Source organism: Pteropus medius, unplaced genomic scaffold, assembly GCF_902729225.1.
Source record: "Pteropus medius unplaced genomic scaffold, Ma_sr-lr_union100, whole genome shotgun sequence".
In the NCBI taxonomy this organism is placed as follows: Eukaryota; Metazoa; Chordata; class Mammalia; order Chiroptera; family Pteropodidae; genus Pteropus; species Pteropus medius.
This window is the reverse complement of record NW_024349801.1, coordinates 22,845,272-22,863,673: the sequence shown is the minus strand read 5'-3', so window position 1 is coordinate 22,863,673 and position 18,402 is coordinate 22,845,272. Positions and strand designations below refer to the sequence as shown.

The 18,402-nt window shown below is 35.8% G+C and overlaps 1 protein-coding gene across 8 annotated transcripts in view; it reads left to right on the top strand.

Annotated features, from left to right (window-relative positions):
* The window catches only part of DUT (deoxyuridine triphosphatase), a 78,740-nt gene that overhangs the window by 5,171 nt on the left and 55,167 nt on the right, over positions 1 to 18,402 (top strand). For 2 of the 8 annotated variants that reach the window (XR_005658508.1, XM_039888201.1), the window contains exons 4-7: positions 142 to 186; positions 5,178 to 5,252; positions 5,437 to 5,507; positions 10,701 to 10,776. Coding sequence is in view for 7 of the 8 variants with exons in the window: in XM_039888201.1 (XP_039744135.1) it covers positions 142 to 186; positions 5,178 to 5,252; positions 5,437 to 5,507; positions 10,701 to 10,748 (239 nt within the window). In the remaining variant the exon portion in view is untranslated. Of the gene's footprint in view, positions 1 to 141; positions 187 to 5,177; positions 5,253 to 5,436; positions 5,508 to 5,916; positions 7,255 to 10,700; positions 10,971 to 11,364; positions 11,485 to 14,090; positions 14,984 to 16,144; positions 16,784 to 18,402 lie in introns of those variants that run through there. The other 6 variants (XM_039888203.1, XM_039888197.1, XM_039888202.1 and 3 more) reach the window with 5 other exon arrangements.

Genomic DNA, 18,402 nt, shown 5'->3' with positions numbered 1-18,402 from the left:
CTTTAATTCAGAACCATCTGCTGAGCTAAGATGAATGTCAGTGTTATGAGAGATGAGAGTAACATGCTTATATTGTGTCAATTATATCTGATATCGCCCTTCCCTCTTAAAATAGTGAATTTCTCCTTTTTTGTTTTTTAGCTCCACGTTCTGGCTTGGCTGCAAAACACTTCATAGATGTAGGAGGTAATATATATGTTCTGTCTTGCCTTTTAGAAATTTCTATCTGAATAATAGACAATTATGATATAGTGTCAAATGCTGTTTGATTACGTCTAATTTTTAAATGACCATTATGTGAAATGCACGTTATTTTATTGATAGGCTAACTAGACACTATCTGACAAATAGGATTTTTGCCTTGGTTTAATGATAATTGCATTTAGTCCAAAAATGACCTTATTCTTAGAAGAAAGTTTGTTATAAGAGAAGGAAAAGCTTTGTCATTATTTAAGCAATTATATTGGCTTCAGAATATTTTCTTACCTCCATAAGAGAGACATCCATGTTTGGCAAAATAGAAGAATCTTTACCTAGTCAAGAGAGAACATTGTGCTTTCCTATCTATATTTCTTGGTCAGCAAATCTTCAGTGGCTCATGTCTCTCAAAGTCAACAACTCCCTCACGGGATCCCTTTCATGAAGAAGCCCCAGTTTCTTCTGCTGGCCACCCTTTTTGTAAGATCTCTAACTGCCCCTTAACTGTAAGGAAATTCTCACCTTTCTGATATGGCTTCCTTCAGATCTCATCACTGGGGTACAGATCCCACTGATGGGATCCCCATGTCCTGACACTTCTTTATCCCCATTGATAGAGAGCAAGTGCTTTATTCACTAACAAGATATCTTGTCCCTCTGGGTAAGTGGATGTGCTAGATTCTCCACCTCCTGCTATTTTTACAAAGCTACTTTTTAACAGATGAGAAATGGGCTCAGAGATGAGCCCAAGGTGACACACTAAAAACTGGAATTTCCATCCACCTGATTCCAATTTCTTTCCACTGCAATTAAATGATGTGGATCACTCTGCCCCACCCCTCCATCAACCAGGCACTGTCCTGGAGTAGCTCACTGTTACTTGCACTGCAGGGGGTAAGTGTGCAGAATGAGGCCTGTCCTTGCCGAAGCTTCTGCCTGCCCTTAGTCTCCCCACGGTATCACTAGGTGGTGCTGTCGGTTAAGACAGGAGCCCAGAAGTGTTTCTTAGGGACTAAAGAGGGGCCAAGTTTGACACAACAGTGATGGTCAGCCTATTTGGGTTGAGGATTGCCTGGGCTCAGTTATGCTTGATTTTCAAAAATACTTTTATAAGGTCAAGTATGGTAATGTAGGACTGTAACTTAAGGATATAAAAGACTATATTTTCTTAAAGAAATTTCAAAGACTTGTGAAAGGAACATGAGCTCTAAAGTAACAGCTAGATTTGGGTCTCAGCTTTGTCACTAACTAGCTAGTTATTTAACTTTTCTAAGCTTGATTTTCACATGTGAGATGAAAATTCGTGTGCCTGCCTGTGAAGGGTAGGACAGTTAAACGATGTATGTAAAGCATCTAACACTGTGTGGCACATATTAGTTCCTGTAAGTTATATTTCCTGTTTCCTAGGGGCTTCACAGATTTTTTTCTTTTTTTCTTTTCTTTTTTGACATGGAAACTTGTTTTTCCCAACTGTGTTACTAATTTTTGCTCTATTTAAAACAATCCTCTGAAAAAAATTCATGTAAAAGAACTGGAAAGTTAGTTTTCCTGGTGGTTGGTGTGGTATTATTTATAAAATCACATTGTGGTGTGTTCTTGGATGCAGAATATCTTAAAAATGTCTCTTAGGCACAAATTTATCATAGTTGGCCACAGTTTTTATTTCAGAAGAGAGATGTTGTTAGAAATCCCACGCTGTAAGTAAGGGTCAAAGGGAAAAGTTGAGTATGCAGGATTCTGTTCAGAATTCACATCTGGTAGGTGTGGATAGTTTTCACCGAAGGAGGTTTCCAACAAATGACATGCCAAAGTCTTGACACAGTAAAACTTGCCTGAAGTCAGTTAATCACTCTGCCAGTTCCAATGCATGATTTTTCCAGTGATAACTTGAAAATACTTTCTGCTTTCTCATGAAGAGAAATCTCCCTGATGCTTATGTCCCTTATATAGAAAGAGAATAAGCCTTGGGTTTTCTTGAAGGTCAAATCATCTTTGAGTAATAAATGAACTTGAAACTATTGGATTTTTTATACTGTTGGCATTCATGCTAAAAAAAAAAAAAGTTTTAATTGAAGGCTTCTTTTTTTCTGCAATACATTTTAATTGACTTCCAACAACTTAATTTCTTTTAGTTAGCCAAAAGCTTTCCCCATGTCTGTGTGCCAAGCATAAAGTCTTGGTAGATCATCTGGCATTGCAGGGTTCAAGACACCCAACCATTTGAATATGATAGAACAACTTTACAGATTTATAGCAAAGACCTTTACAAAAAGGGAGTGTTTTTGTATGGTAGAAGATAGTATGGTGTAGAAAAATAAATACTTGCAAGTCATATGAAAAAAAATACCTAAACAGATTAAAAAAACATAAACAATATAGAAGAAGACAAAAAACCCCATCACAATAGAGAATAGGACATGCAAGTGTGCAACAAACATACAGAGGAAGAAAGTCCAGCCTAGTCATCAGGGAAATGCAAAGTAACGCCATGAGATACCATGTTTTACTCATCAAATGGACTGGAATTAAAGAGATTGCTGCCATCTGGTACTGTAAGAACTTTGGGAAAGGGCGTTCTTAAATATCTCTGATAAAAGTTTGAATTGCTACACCTTTTTTGCAAATTGTCTAGTAATGTCTATTAAAATTTATAATGTACACACCCTTTGACCCAGGAAAGTGCTTTTTTGGAAACTTTGATGAGGATAAAAAGCACTAATACAGAAGGACATATGTAAAGGAGGGCTGCTTTGTTTGTTATAGTAAAAATGTGAAAGCAACCTGAATTTGTGATAATATATAAGAGATTCACATAAATAATGGTACTGTATTTCCATATCTTGGATCTAAAAAAATAAGGTTTATATATATTAATCTCAAAGGATGCCTATATTTTAAGTGGAAAAAAGGAAAATAATATTTAAAATGTATTATTGTAATATTGGCTACCTGAGGGAGGATGGGGGAATATTATTAGCTTTTACCGTAAAAAATGTTTGTACTATTTGGGTCATCTAAAAATGTTCTAATAAAGTAGAGAACAAAAGAGTTCAGAAAATGTCAGTCCACATTGTCTTTATCTAATGCAATCTAGATAAATGAGTACTAGCCTGTACTCCAAGCCTTGCAGCATAGAGATGGAGATTCCATGGCCTTTCTGTGGACTTTTGTTCCGGCATGAGTAACATGTTCTATTGAGGGATTTCTTCGTTAAATCTGATCTACATTGTTCCTGCAGCCAAAACTTTCTGCATGTAGATAACATAAAAAAGCTGATCTCATCTTTATCAATTCTGTCTGTAAATATTAAGGACTAAGTTAACAGTCCACTGGCAGTGGAAAAGGAAACCAGGCTTCAGTATTCTTTGAATTAGTCAAAGTTTCATTACTCTACAACTAGAAAGGAACAGACTGTTTCCTTCAGTCTGGACATGATACGAACCACCTCTGCTGCCTTTCAGCCTTTTTTGTACTCACCCTTCTCACTGTTAAAATTTCATTTATCTTTAATTTAAACTCTTAAAAGTTTTGTGTCAGGAACCTTTTAAGAAGTGCTTGAATCTAATTTCACTTACCCCTAGTAACTCATTCATAAAGCATAGGAATTCATTTAAACTTCTGTAATCCACTGGGAAAATCTAAAATGTTGTTTTTTTCTGAGTATTTTTCCTATGGTGGGACTTTTTTTTTTTAAATTTGCTTTTTTTCTTATATGAGAAAATTGGAAGGGAATGTTTACCCTTGTTCTAAAAATAAATTTTTTTCAGCTGACCTTCAAAGAATGAGTCTCGCCAACCAGCATTCGTACCCATTGAGCTAAATTCCTGATTATTTTATTTCCTTTTTCTCTTGATAAGAGGTTTTTGTTTGTTTCTTATAGGAAGTGGGTATTAATAAGATGTTACATGAAATTACATCTATTTAGGTTCACATGAATTCTTTCCTTTTTACAAACTGAGGGAAACATGTATTAAAGGAAATTGGCAATGGGAAGAGGAAGTCATTGCTAGTAGGTAGGGGGTTTCTTTCTGGGGTGATGAAATGTTCTAAAATTGATTGTGGTGATGGTTATACAAGTCTGAATACATAAAAAAATGTTGAATTGTGAATTATGTCTCAATATTAAAAAAAATTAAATGAGAAGGCCTGATGTACCTGTATCATCTGTACTTTGTGTTTATGGAAACGTTTTAAATTCTTGGTTCTAATAAGTCTGGTAAATGAACCTCTCTGGGCCAAGGCCGGGCCGTGGCTTAAGTTTCTCTCCTGCAAAGATTTGTTGCCCTGTGTTTATAGTCTCAAAATAGGTACCAATTACACACAATTCTATGTAAAACTGTACTCACTGTTAAGCTTCTGTGCCGATGTCTTCTTCATACTCTAAGAAGGTGTGGTGGCTCGATTTAAAAGCAGAAGACTGAACTGCAAGGTACAGGTCCGTTTTTGTTATAAAAATGGGAAGTTCTGATATTTGCTAGACTGCTGCTTAACAATGTCAGCACTGACTTATTCCTCTGCATATCTTCAGGCTCTTTGACATTTTTATTTATGACTCAACCATATTTCAATCTAGATATTAGTGGGAAGCTGCTACTAGGAAAAGCCTTTAAAACCCGATTCATAATTTTCTCCTAGTCCTTTTGGCAGCTGTGCAGCAGATAGAGACGGGGTTTGGAGAGAGCAATTCAAGACAACTCGTTCAAGCTGCTAAGTGCCTGCTCCCTGTTTAGAGTAGGAAATGGTCACTATTTGTAAGGGTGACAGGTGGGAAAATTCAGAATATTTTCTAAATTCTTTTTATTTGCATTTTAGTAGTATCATTTCTTATTTTTGAGGCTTCACATAGTACCAGAGCAAGATTCACTTATTCAGTTATGAGGATAAAAATCTCAGCTACATAAGAATGATTTTGAGGTCATCATATACCCTTGATGTTTTGGTAGCATAAACCAAGCTAATGATATTTTTCTTTTCTCCAGCTGGTGTCATAGATGAAGATTATAGAGGAGATATTGGTGTTGTACTCTTTAATTTTGGCAAAGAAAAGTTTGAAGGTACGTTAAACATACAGTCATAAAAGCAGTGAGTTTTCTGAGTTATGTATGTCTAACACATGCTAACTAATTCTCGTTGTACAAGGCAGGATATAGTGAATGCATTCATAAATATATCAGTAATAAACTATCAGTAATAAACATAAAATGTCAGTAATAAACTGTTTTGTTTTTCCCTTTGAAGTCAAAAAGGGTGACCGAATTGCACAGCTCATTTGTGAACGGATTTTTTATCCAGAAATAGAAGAAGTTCAAGTAAGTATCACAAAAACTGAGTAGGGAATGCATAATATAACATCTTCAGTGAAGGAAAAATAAAATTTCGAGGATTTAGTATGGTATTTCTAACTAAATAGCATATATGACTAATCATATTTTAAACAAAATTAAAACCTCAGTTTTAGAATTTTTTGAGATGATTTTCATAGCTGTCATGTAGCATTACTTTGGATGACAACTCATTTAAATATACTGTGAATTCTGTTTCATTAGCTTTTTAAAAATTATCCAATAATTAAATTTACAGAGCTTATAAAAAATTATTGCAATCTCCTTTTTTAAAGGACGTTATAGTAAGAATAAGTCTTAACTGATTAGGAGCTGGGGAGAACTGAAAGATGATGTGAAATTAACTATGTGGCTTACCACCTTTATGTCTTTTCAGGTGTTAGATGACACTGAAAGGGGTTCAGGAGGTTTTGGTTCCACTGGAATGAATTAAAATTTATGCCATGAACAAAATGAGGAAACATTTTTTTTTTCCCTTAAAAAATAAAGAGTTTTTGTTTAGTGTTGGTGTAAACTTGAATAGCTTTAGCTTCTAAAAAAATGGTTCTCATGAGGAAAGGGTACTGTTGGGATCACAAAACTTTACTCTTGTGTTTTTCTACATTTTATTGTTTTATAAATCTGCATGGTAACCTAATACAAATAATTTTTCAGTCAAATGTGCATCAGTTGCAGGTCCCCTCCCCAAAACTGTATTTAATTCACTTAATGCTACCTCTTCAACAATTTGTCTTTCAGTTGCTTTATAAATCATAAGCAAAGCCTTTTAATCAATAAATTCAAATTATTTCACAGATATAAATTATTACATAAACTGAACTAAAAGATAATAAAAAGTTAAAGTTCCTTATTCTCATTGGTTTAAAAATAGTTTTTAATGTTAAGATTTCTTTGTGAGGTAGGAAGAGAATCCTCAGTTTATTTTTAGGTTTTTTTTTTTTTTAAATCATCCTTTTGATAGACCCTAGATTGACTGAGTATAGTATGTTTTTGAAGGAAAATATAACATGGAAATTTCCAGTTGGTTTGTTCCTCTGAATTTCATTCCATCAAATAAATTGTATAAGTTTTAATTATATGGGTTTCTCTCACTAAAATAGCAATGATAGCCTTATTCAAGAAAATATGCAATTTAATTAGGATAAAATAGGTGTAGTGATATATGCTTAGACACTAGGTTTGTCCATTCCACATACTTTTGAGTAAATATGTTTAAGCAGTATTTCACTGCAGATAGGGGGCTGATTCTATGGATTAGTTTGTCGGTGTGCTTTCCTTTATTTCCCAGACCCCTTTGCGCCAGGTCTTTGGGTGTCACTTTGGCTTCGTCAGTCAAATGCACTAGTGTGGGACTCATGAGGCATTGTTTTCGTGAGTGTGGGTCATAACAGACTGTGCTTTTGGAACTGGACACTCTTGGTCACTCAGTTCCTGGAAGCACTGGCTATAGTTTATTTCTTCTGTCCTTCCAGTGATTTCTAGGTCATTTAATACCCTGCAATGTAGTAGTTTCCATCTGCGATCACGATTCATTGGTCATGAAATCAACTAAGTGGGTCATACATAACTAGCATTTTAAAAAATTGAGTAGAAAAACAAAGCATGTCAGATGAGTAAATGTGAAGATTGTTTGAATTATATATTTATGTGTATACAGGTTCGTGGTATAAATTGTTTCTGCAGTTCAATAAAATTTAAATTCTTTCTTGCTAAACTAGCTAGAGTAGATTCTGTTTTCTGAACCCTGATTATACATAGTAACTGTTGAGTAAGAACAAGTAGTGTGATGTGACTACCGAGAGATATGGTCTTAGCCGACTGTAATGTTCCCACTTGACTGAAAGTCCTCTGTATTAAGCACTTGTACAAACTGCTTGTTTTCTCTGCATACCTGTGGGGAAGTAGATATAACACTTTATATATGACAAGAATGGCTCAGAGACATTTAGTAATTTGTTTAACACTTCAGCTAATATCTGTTAAAGCTTGGGTCCTATTGCTTCAAAACCCATGTTTGCAGTATCTTCAATCTTTCAAGTGGGAAAGAGAATGGAAAAGATGGTTAATGAAAGTCCTCTAGTTCATGCCTGGTATGTGTTTCCATCTGGGCACATACTTAAAGGAAGATGCTCAGATCTGAAGCTACTCTGGAAGTTAATATGGGGGATAGATGAAAGACCTAAGGGTTTTGTTTTTTGATTTGGAGAAGTGTATGTGCTGCAAATAGGAATGGGATAGAGAGAGAGGTTAGGAGAATGTCCCTGGGATACAATAGATGTTTTTTCTTAAAGACTAGGGAAATTAGGCTTGTCAAATATGACCCGATGTTTTCTGTGAGACAGTAGTAAATATATATTAGTCTCTGTCCCTGGTTCCTGGCATAGAGCTGCTAAAACCCTTGTAATTTCCTAAGTGATAACACTAGGAGCATTTCTTGTTCTAGTATTGGTCTTTGACCTCTGTTCCTGACCAAGAGTTCCTGAAACCCTTGCAATTTTCTGGGTGACAGGAGTGTCATTTGTTCTAATGTGACTCTGGATGGGCTCCTGGATGAAAGTTAATCACTAGAACCACCATGATTAGAAGTTTAGAATTTTCAGCCTTGCACCACAATCTTGGGAGAAGGGCTGGAGACAGTTAATGATTGATCCTGCCTGTGTGATGAAGCCTCTGTAAAAGATTGGGAGAGTTGGGTTGGTGAGGTGGAGGTGCTGGAAGAGTGGTGCTCCTCCCAGAGGGCACGGAAGCTCTGCTTCCCACATGCCTTGTCCTCATCTCTTCCATCTGGATGTTCACCTGTATCCTTTACTATATCCTTTAATAAACCGATAAACCTAAGTGTCTCCCTGACTTCTGTGAGCTACTAGCAAATTAATCGAACCCAAGTATGGGGCCTTTAGAACCTTGGTCAGCACTTGGGCTTGCGATTGTTTTCTGAAGTGGATGTGGGTGGGGTGAGGGGAGCCATTTTATGGCACTGAGCTCTTTTTGTGGCATCTGATGCTATCTTCACATAGACAGTGTCAGAATTGAATTAAACTGTAGGAGACCCAGCTGGTGTCGCAGAATTGCTTGGTGTGGGGAAAATCCTCCACACATCCGGTAACCAGAAGTGAAATGTTTTATGTGAATAGTAAAGGAGACTCAGGGAAGAAAGATGTAGGAGGGAAGAACTGTGTTTTTCCTTACATAGGGATGAAAAAAGGCTAGCTGAGTTTTTCCTTTACAGTGGCATAAGGCAGATTTGTGGAACGTCCCTAAAACAGCAAATTTAATGTAAAAAGCAAAAACTGCTATAGGAAGAGTATAATACAGGCTGTTGGGCTGGAATTATTGAATACTAATTTTCTGTTATTTATGCAAAATTTAAATATAACATTTTTACTTTGCTTACTGTAACATACAATATTCAGAAAGTGTATAAAACAAAAGTACATGGTATAGTGGATAACTACAAAATAGGAGCACCTAAATAGTGGTCTGGACTGGTTTTCTAGAAGGTGAAAACCCTATGCTAATAAGGCTTGGTTCTTGAGCTCATTTCCACTAGATTCAGCTGGTAGCAAAGGGAAACCAAGAAGCAGCCCTTTATAAGGACAGGTTCTCCCCACTAGAAGGGAAACCAATTTTTACTGATGGCCAATGAGGAGCATTTTCACATGTAGGGCTGCACGTTTCGATTTTCAGATTAACTACAAATTGAATAATGATTACCACTGTGCCAGTTTAGTAACTTCCCAGGCAGAAACCAGGCAGTTTTCCTCTTCACAGTTTTGCCTCACTAATGATGCCCATTATCCACTCCTGTCTTCGGTACTGTATACATCAGAAGAGAAATAAATAATCAGGGTGACTTCCATAAACTAATCTGATGCTCCATCAGTTAACTTACTTTGGTGGTGATCTGCAGAGAAAGCCACATACTAGTACTTAAAACAATTGGCCTATATGGATAGAGGGGCCAAAACCTAAGATTTGGGTTTCAGAGCACCTTCCCTACACAGTGCTTCCTGCCACGTGACCATTTTCATTCCACCTGGCAGAAGATAGCAAATGATCATTTCCTCAAATTTATCTGTCTTTATCAATGAAAGAATGATGGAAGGCTAGAGGACTAAGATATGCAGGAACCTGGAGTTTTATGAAGTGAATATATCAGTTTGGGATTAATGGGCCTTGGACATACTGACATAATACCCTGAGTATTGAGTCCAATTTGTCATATAGGGCATTCTCAACAGATCTACCCCAACCCTCTTGCTTTGAATATCCCCAAGTCACCCTTGGTCCTATTTCTCGTTTGCCCTTTTCCCGTGCATCTTCAACTCTAGCAGTGGTCCCTGTTAAGAGAGTACTAATAGTTTGTACTTATCTCTACCCCTCAACTTGTCCTACTGTTAACCTCTGCTGCTTACCCATAAGGTAATGGTGATAGACTGTCAGTCACAAGAACTGCAGATGACAGAAAAGGATAGAAATCATGTGGGCCAAAATTCAGTGACAATGGTAGTAGTAATTATAGATTCAGAGAGCATCCCTGTATATAAAGAATGCTTGACAAAACCCATGCTAAGAGGCATGAAATCATTCTACTAAAGATAATGTGATTGATCTTTGATCAGGCATTTAAAGCCATTTTATCTTCTCATTTTCAGTTACTATTTTATGTAACTGACCTGATCCTTTCAGCTGAGAAATACTCTCTAGTATTGTGTCATCATCCTAAAGAAGAGAGGTGAGATGAGAAGGGATAACTTCTCAAAAGTGAAAATAAAATATCTTGCTAAAAAGACATTTCCATTTGAAGATGGATTAGATACAGTTTTTTTTTTTTTGACATTTTTCCTTACTGAAAGGAGAATGAGAAAAAAGAAAAATATAAATGAAACTGAAATTTTCAGTGAAGGAATCTTCTCAAGAAGTATCTGAAGAAAAAAAGTATGTTAAAAATGGTGTCCCTTATTAGCAACTAAACGTGGTTAAATTGGCAATATTTTAAATGATCCAGGAAGTCTCTTAAAAAATGTCTAATAACTATGTATGAAAGTAAGATTATGGAGAAAATTTAACATTAAAGAGAAAATTTAAAGTGAATTTGATTAACAGGTTACTAAATTATGTCTTGGTTGGACTCTAATTTTTTTAAATGGGCTTTAACAGGTGAGCAAAGAAACCTCCGGGAGAATATATACCAGAATAACAAAATAACAATTATCTCTGGCCTTTGGAATTGCTGGTATTTTTTTTTCTTTTTGCATTATCTATTTTTTAACACTTTGAAAAATGAAAACTCTATTACTCAGTTTAAAAAAAGAGCTTACATTTTTTGATAAAATATTTAATTTTGATCACTTGCTATTTTAATGAATATTTTTGATGTTGAAAATATGTGGGATGATCATGACAATAATAAATTTTGAAGAAAAACTATACAAGGTGGTATAATGGAAAAGCACTAGCTCTGAGAGTAGTAGATCCTAGTTTAAATTCTGCTCTTTTATTAACTAAAAGATCTTGAATATATAAAATAATCTTATGTGTTCTCAATTTTCTCATCATAAAATAAGGAGAGTGCATCAGATAATCTCCAGGGTCCCCTGCCTGATCTCCTATTATGTTTTTTTGAATCTTGAGACTGCATGGCTATGGCAAACTACTGCCACCTGGTGACAGTTATCTAAAGTGAGGGAATTGTATTTTAGGTATAAATTCAGCATCATTCATTCATTCATGCTTACATTTGCCTAGCTAGCTAGCTAGCTATATGTGCTGGGCAAGTGCTGGCATTACCATTCATTCAGTTTAGTTTTTTTTTTTTTTTAAGATGATATAGGTGAAACAAATAAGACAAGAGCTGTCATGTGCTTGCTGTTTTGCCCTGAGGATGACATCATTTAACCACTTCTGACTCTCTTCCCATGTGAAAAATAAAGATAATAATATCTACCTTGCATTATTAGAAAATCTAGAGATGATGGATGTAAAGTGTCTCACATGATCCATGGGGAAAAAAAATTTGGTCTATAAATGGTAGAAATTATGCACAGGAAGGTAACCCATCTAGATGTTTATCATCTAGTAACTATATAGAAGGTTACCATCTGTATTCTAGACAAATATAGAAATCTGCACGATATGTGATATGCCTTGAAAATAAAAGAAAACTCAGGCATGTTCAGAAAATGACAAAACCAAAGTTCAAATAGACGAGTATGAAGGATGTGTAGGCGATTGCTGGTAAGTATTGAATGGTAGGTTGCAAGTCTGCTCTGGAGAGTCCTAAACAGCAGGAAGCAACAGCCAGCCACGGAATAGTTTGGAGCAAAGAGTAACATCACCAGAGCAGAGCTTTGAGAAGATTGCTATTAATCTACTGTCTGTGACGAGGAGGTTAAGAAGCCATTGCCAAAACAGCCAGTTAATGAGCACAAAGGATGACAAAGGAAAGATGGATGGAAACGACAGAGAAACTGCAAAAACCAAGTCGTAAATAAATTTTTCTAAGATGACTTAAGACATTGTTAGATTAAAAATGAACTACCTGAGACAAAAGGGGGCTAAGGTGTGCTTAGTGTCATCTAAACAACCAAGTCACAGCAGTGGTAGGACTCTACAGTTCCCGATTCTGGGTCTAATACCCCTTTTTCCACCCAGGAAAGATATTAATCTGACTTTCCACTCAGGCATGAACACCAAACTAAACACGAGGGTGGCCTTCTCACACACTGTACAAGTATGTAGGAAAGAAACAATTTCTTGTGACTATTTTCTAATGTGCCAGGAGCTACAGGAGACATTATGACAGTATATTCTTCTATAAGTTCATTCACTTTGAGTATTAGAAAGGGCATTATTCTTAGAGAAAAATGAAATCCCAAGTGTGCCCCATTTTGAAACCCCAATAGGATTTATAGTGGCTTAACTTTTATTTGATGTGATTTTTTTCCCTGGCATTTTAGAGAAGCCAACAATTTCAGAGGTGATGTTTTGACAAATAGTAGCATAGATCAGGACAAAAGACAGGAAGTTCTCATAAAACACTTGACTAGAGCAATGGCAAATAATGATATAATCCCCTGCAGCTGTATATTTGGAATGGAAACAATATCATTGGGGATGATACGAAAACTATATTAAAAAAGACTGACGCTGTATGGTGGTCCTCTGAGATGGGGAGTATGGGATAATTCTAGACTACGTGGAATAAAACGGTTCAGAAAAAAAGAAGGCTCCGTTAACTGTGTTTAGTTGTCATAGAAGAGATGAAACATTTTTCATAGAAAAATAAATACACAGCCAAAGAAGAGAAGTTGTCTGATTGTAAGGCAATAAAAGCTTCAAAGCATAGCTTTAAAATGTTTCCTAATTCATTTCGGCCTAAACTTATCCCCGTGCCCATCGCATGCTGTCCGCCAGCTCTTTTGTTGGAATACGTTACCCAGTCTCTGGAATCATTACTGGGTCTCCTTGGAATGGAAACTGTCAGACTCCGGGGATGAGTGGGAGGGAGAATGGTGCTGGCAGAAAGAGAGGAAGTGTTTTTTCAATTTAGAGCCAGAAATAAGTGCTGACATTGTCTCACATGTGTTTGGGGACAATAGCACATGCGAATGGTAACACCTCCACTTTTCCAAGTCTTGCTCAGAGACATTCGGCAGGTAGCTACAGAAGCCACAGCTACTTCTCTCTTCTTGACCCCCAAATCTGAGTCCCTTTCCTCCCTCTTGGAAATGTTAAAAGAGGACAATAGGCACAGTTTCTACCTTTACATTAATAATGTGATCCAGAATGAATTTCCTTATTCTACTGTATTTTGAAGTGAAAAATCTTTTTCCTTACATAACTTCACTTCTCTTAGAAAGTACACCTTTGGAGCTGGGGAGGGGGTCGAACGTTAACCTCAGCTGACTTCAGAGCTGCACTAAGCAAAGCCTGCATTTTCCAGGCCAAAGCAGAAAAGTTGCCAGTCAATGCTGACTGAGATAAAAGTTGGTTAACCGTGCTGACTCCATGCCCTCACACCTCCCTCTCCCTTCTCACCAAGGTTCATGGCGGGGGGCGGGAGGGTGGTGGGAGTGGGCATTCAGAGGCCTCAGGTTTCCAGTGTATCACTGATGAGTCGGCTGTAATGGCTGCCTAAGGCTTGGCTACTGCAGTATAGCTGAGTAGCAGAGAGAAAAATATGTTGTTTATTTTAAAAGATAGTTTTATTTATGTATGACACAATCTCTACATTGATTTGTTTAGAAGGCAAAATAACCACTGGTTTGTCACATTTGACTTGTGCTTTAACCCCAAGATTTATTTGTAGGCGTAGAATATCATCTTTTAAACTGCTTTGTCCTGATAGAACTCTCTGTGTCAACTTTTGTTAGAATCAATTGTCAAAACTTCAATTAGAATACAAATATTAAGAGAAGAGAACTAACCTTCTAAAATGCTGTCTATACCAGGTGCAGTGCTAGTTGCATTACTTTTACCTGAACAAGGTATTTTGTAAAGCTGGGACAGAATTCCTTTTAGGGTAAAAACGGATTTCTTCATTTTTAGGGAATCGTCAAATCATTCTGATGGGTTCCCCAGGTTTTAGAGTGGGTACCAGAGCCCAAGGCTTGCTGGAGCAGCCTGAGAAGGAGGAGAGGCAGTGAGACTCAGAAATCGTTGGAGGAATTCCCCAAATGTGGTAGGAGGCTAATCGGAGAAGAGACCAAAGCCAGTGAGAAATTTCCAAGGGATTGCCAAGGAACTTATTCTTTTAAATATTTATGCAAATTTCAATCATGTACAAAGGTGGAATGTATAGTATGATGAACCCCATGTACTCTCACTTAGCTGCAACAATGATCAACTCATAGCTGGTTTTGTTTCTTCTATATCCCCACCTACTCTCTCACACACAACCCCCACTGAACTATTTTATTTTTTATTACATTCATTGAGGCAACATTGGTTAATGACATAAATTTCAGGTGTACAATATTGTAATTTAATATCTGCATACTCTTGCATATCCACCAGCCAAAGTCTAGTTTCCTTCCATTACCACATATTTGACTCCCTTTACCCAGTTCACCCACCTTCCCACCCACCTTCTCCTCTGGTAAGCACCATTCTGGTGTCTGAATCTATGAGTTAGTTTGCTAATTTTGTTAATTCATTTGTTACTTTGTGTTTTATATTCCACATATGAGCAAAGTCATATGGTTTTTGTCCTTTTCCTTCTGATTTATGTCATTTAATACCCTCAAGATCTATCCATATTGTCACAAATGGCAATATCTCATCTTTTTTATGGCTGAGTAGTATTCCCACAATGAATTATTTTGAAACAAAATCCCAGACATTGTATCATTGCATAGATTTCACTTTAATCTGTTTGCTGAGCCATCTGTGCTGCCACTTCCCTCCTGTTACCCAAATTTCAATAAAGTCGACTCCACACACTTCAGTGTCAGTGGTATTTGGGAGGAGGACTATAAGCAACAATGTTTATGTTTAGGCCAGAGTGGGTAAAGAACAAAACCTTTGTAGGAAGCTTGATGCCGAGCTGAGATTAAGAATGAATAGAGCTCCTAAAACTCCTTGAAATAATTGGGGGAATGGAGGGGAAAAAGGGGATGCTAGTTTTCTGCAGGAAGTCAAAGGAGAGTTTCATGCAGGGCTGTGTATGTGTGTGTATGTGTTTTATTATTGAAATGAAGAGTGACTCTAACAGACTGAAGACTTGGGGACAGCCAGACAGCTGACATCTGGGTTACAGTTGCATATTCCAAGTTTCCTTTCCTTGAAAGGAAAGAAAACACTAAATTTAAACACCATCTTTCGATTTCTCAGGCAATAATTTCCCTTTCTGTCTCTTTCCCAAATGTGGTCCCTAGACATCAATGCAAAGGCATTTATTCTCCACAAAGCCTTTCAGACATATGAAATTGCTGGAGAGTTGTTAAGCAATCCCAATCCCAATTAAGTTTTCAACTGCTTTCTGTGTAGCCCTGAGTGTCGCTGTTCTTTAATAACTTGTGAGGAACCAGCAAACATTACTAAAAGTGATAGAAAATGGACCTAGATACTTGCATAGTTTTCCCACATCATTCTCAAGAAAAAAACAAAACCAAATCCAAAAATACAACAGAAAATAGGAACAATAGTTGGACTAAATATAGATTTAGCAAATTAATAATTCTCTTTAAATTTATAGATAAAGAGATATTTGGTCCTTGAAATATCTTCTCTTAAGAACCATCTACATAGTTGATAATTGCCCAGCTATGTCCCATGATGTATATACTATGACTTTTTTGCATGAGTTACAGGTGAGTTATTTCCAGAATGTTTTATCTTGAGAATGGTTATTTATATGCTAATGGAAGATAATTTTTTTTTTTCTTGAGAAAAGAAATGACAACTATTTCATTTGATAATCTGTCTTTCTGTTTTAGGTAAAAACAGAGACTTTATCTGAGCAACAAAAGTTATAAGCAATATTAAGATAATATATTATGGAGAATATTGTTATTTAGAGGCCTTAGAAAAAATATCCAGACATCCACTAGATGTCACTTGATGTTTACTTTTGAGTACATAGATTTTTTTTTTTTTTAAAGGTTTATCTGCAGTTATGAATCAACGGCTCCAAGAGTTTCCAAACTGGTGGGAAAAAAAAAGGCAGTAATATTTGAGTGAAAGCAAGCAAAAGTCATTACATGAGAACAATGATTATAACTTTAAGTAAGATTTGAGTGGTTGTGGGGTTTGCATAATCCCTCCTGGCATTTGCAAGGATGAAAAGAAGCCAGCAGCTTTGCCCTCCTGCTGTGTTTAAACAAAAAATGGAAAATTGTAATGAACAGCTAGATTTTTCCTATCTTCCATTTTCTTCTTCCTTCCCATTTTTAGGAGAAGGCAATTTTTACGATAATTGCCCTTTAATGAAGCTACTTTGCAGCATTTTAAGGCCAATTTTTCTTTGTTCATATTTCTGCCCACAAATTAAAACTGTTTTAATCTACATTATCTCATTGAAAGGCATGTGACAGAAGTAAATGTGGAAGATGTCTAGAAATTTTGTGAGGGTTCCCTGGGGCTATCCACTTCCTGTATTTGCTAAAAATCTAATAATCAGTTCCATAGAGACCGTGTATCCTGGGGTTTTGTTTTGTATAACAGCTATTTGCTTATTTTTTTTTTAACTGTCATTGTATTTTGGCTTCACGATGGTTAAATAAGTCTCAGTATTAAGTAAACTTCTCTGACCCTGCCTATTTCCTGTCTTGTCAAACCTTTCCTTGTAAGAATAACAGTGTTCTTTTATTTGGTAGTGTGCGGCATGATGTTTTTGGCATGCTCAACATTTTTGACTTGCAAAAATTTGTGACCTCAAGTGTGAGAGAAGTGAATGCTTGCTTCAGTACTTCATAGGGTCCCAACCTTAAAAAGGGTCCTGTTGCATACATGTTAGAATTGTGAAAGAATTATCAGCACATTTATTCCCCAAACATCATAAATAAAAAATAGGAATAGAATTTTTTTTACTTAGTTACTAAAATTATTAAACCAATGAACACTTAGTGAACATTTTGCTGCAACTAAATTTACGTAAGTCCTCAAATTGGCCCAGTTATACAAAGACATTGGGCTTTTATTTACTGTATTCTGTCTAAAAAACTAATATTTTAAAAAATATATTTTCAAACTAACACACATTATGTGGCAGAGCTTGGTATTGCTATTCCAAGTAAAAGAAGAGAAGAAATACCTTTGTTGCCTAATCTTTATGTAGCCAGATCTAAATGGTTGTCAGATAGATTCTATAACATAAGAACCACCAAAATTAAAAGTCTCAACTTAGGGTTCCCCTCCTCACTTTTTTAGGGGTGGCTATTTGATGGCATTTTCACTCTCTTTTGGTTTATCTTTTGTTTTGTAATAATGTAGAAATTGTGAGAATGAAAACCACGTTGAACATATCTTGCTTTTAAAGACTGACAACTACTAAATATTTATCTTGAAATGTTGAGAACTAAATTCAACATGAAGAAAGTAGATTGGGTTGATTTGAAGATGTCATAGAATGAATTTTTAGAATTACATAGCAGTAATTCTGGCAATTTTCTAAAAGTCCTAGCTAACAAAAATTTTCTAAATATATGAACTAGATAGAATTTGATAAAAATACTACTATCTAGCAGGTCTCTGTTTTTTATCTTTAGTCTAGAAATATTGTTTTAATAAAGAATCTATGATAGGCAGTAACAAAGACAAAATTGAGGACTTAAAAGACCCATTCATCATCTTGATCTGGAATACTTTTTCTCTAAAGATCTGAAACACAGAGTTATAAATTTAATTTAAGATTGTCTTAAACTTGTCATCAAACTTCCCTCCACTGTTTATTGTCATTAGGTATTGCTTCTTTTCTAAATTGAATCGAGAGAGATTTAATAGTATTATCAAGATTTATTCCATTCATACCACACACATATGCTTTCTTCTACTGTAGTCCAAAACACTATTTTATTGTCTTCCTTTTATAGGGATAAAAATGAAGTACAGTAATACTAGAAATTGATTTATCACCTTTTTCACTTTTTAATATAGTTATAATAAGGCATAAAAAATGAAAAGTATTTTAAAATTTAAAAACCAGCCTGTTTTAAAGAAACACCTTTCAAATAATGAAGATGAAAACCCAGAATAAAATCCATAAATTAAATCTATTGTAGAGTAGTTGTGGGTATGGGCCTTGAATTCTAACTGTCTGGGTTCAAATATTACCTCCACCACTTACTAATTGCAGATTTGGGCAAGCTAAATAGCCTCTGTGCTTCAGTATCCTCTTCTGGTAAAAAGGGAGAAATTATAC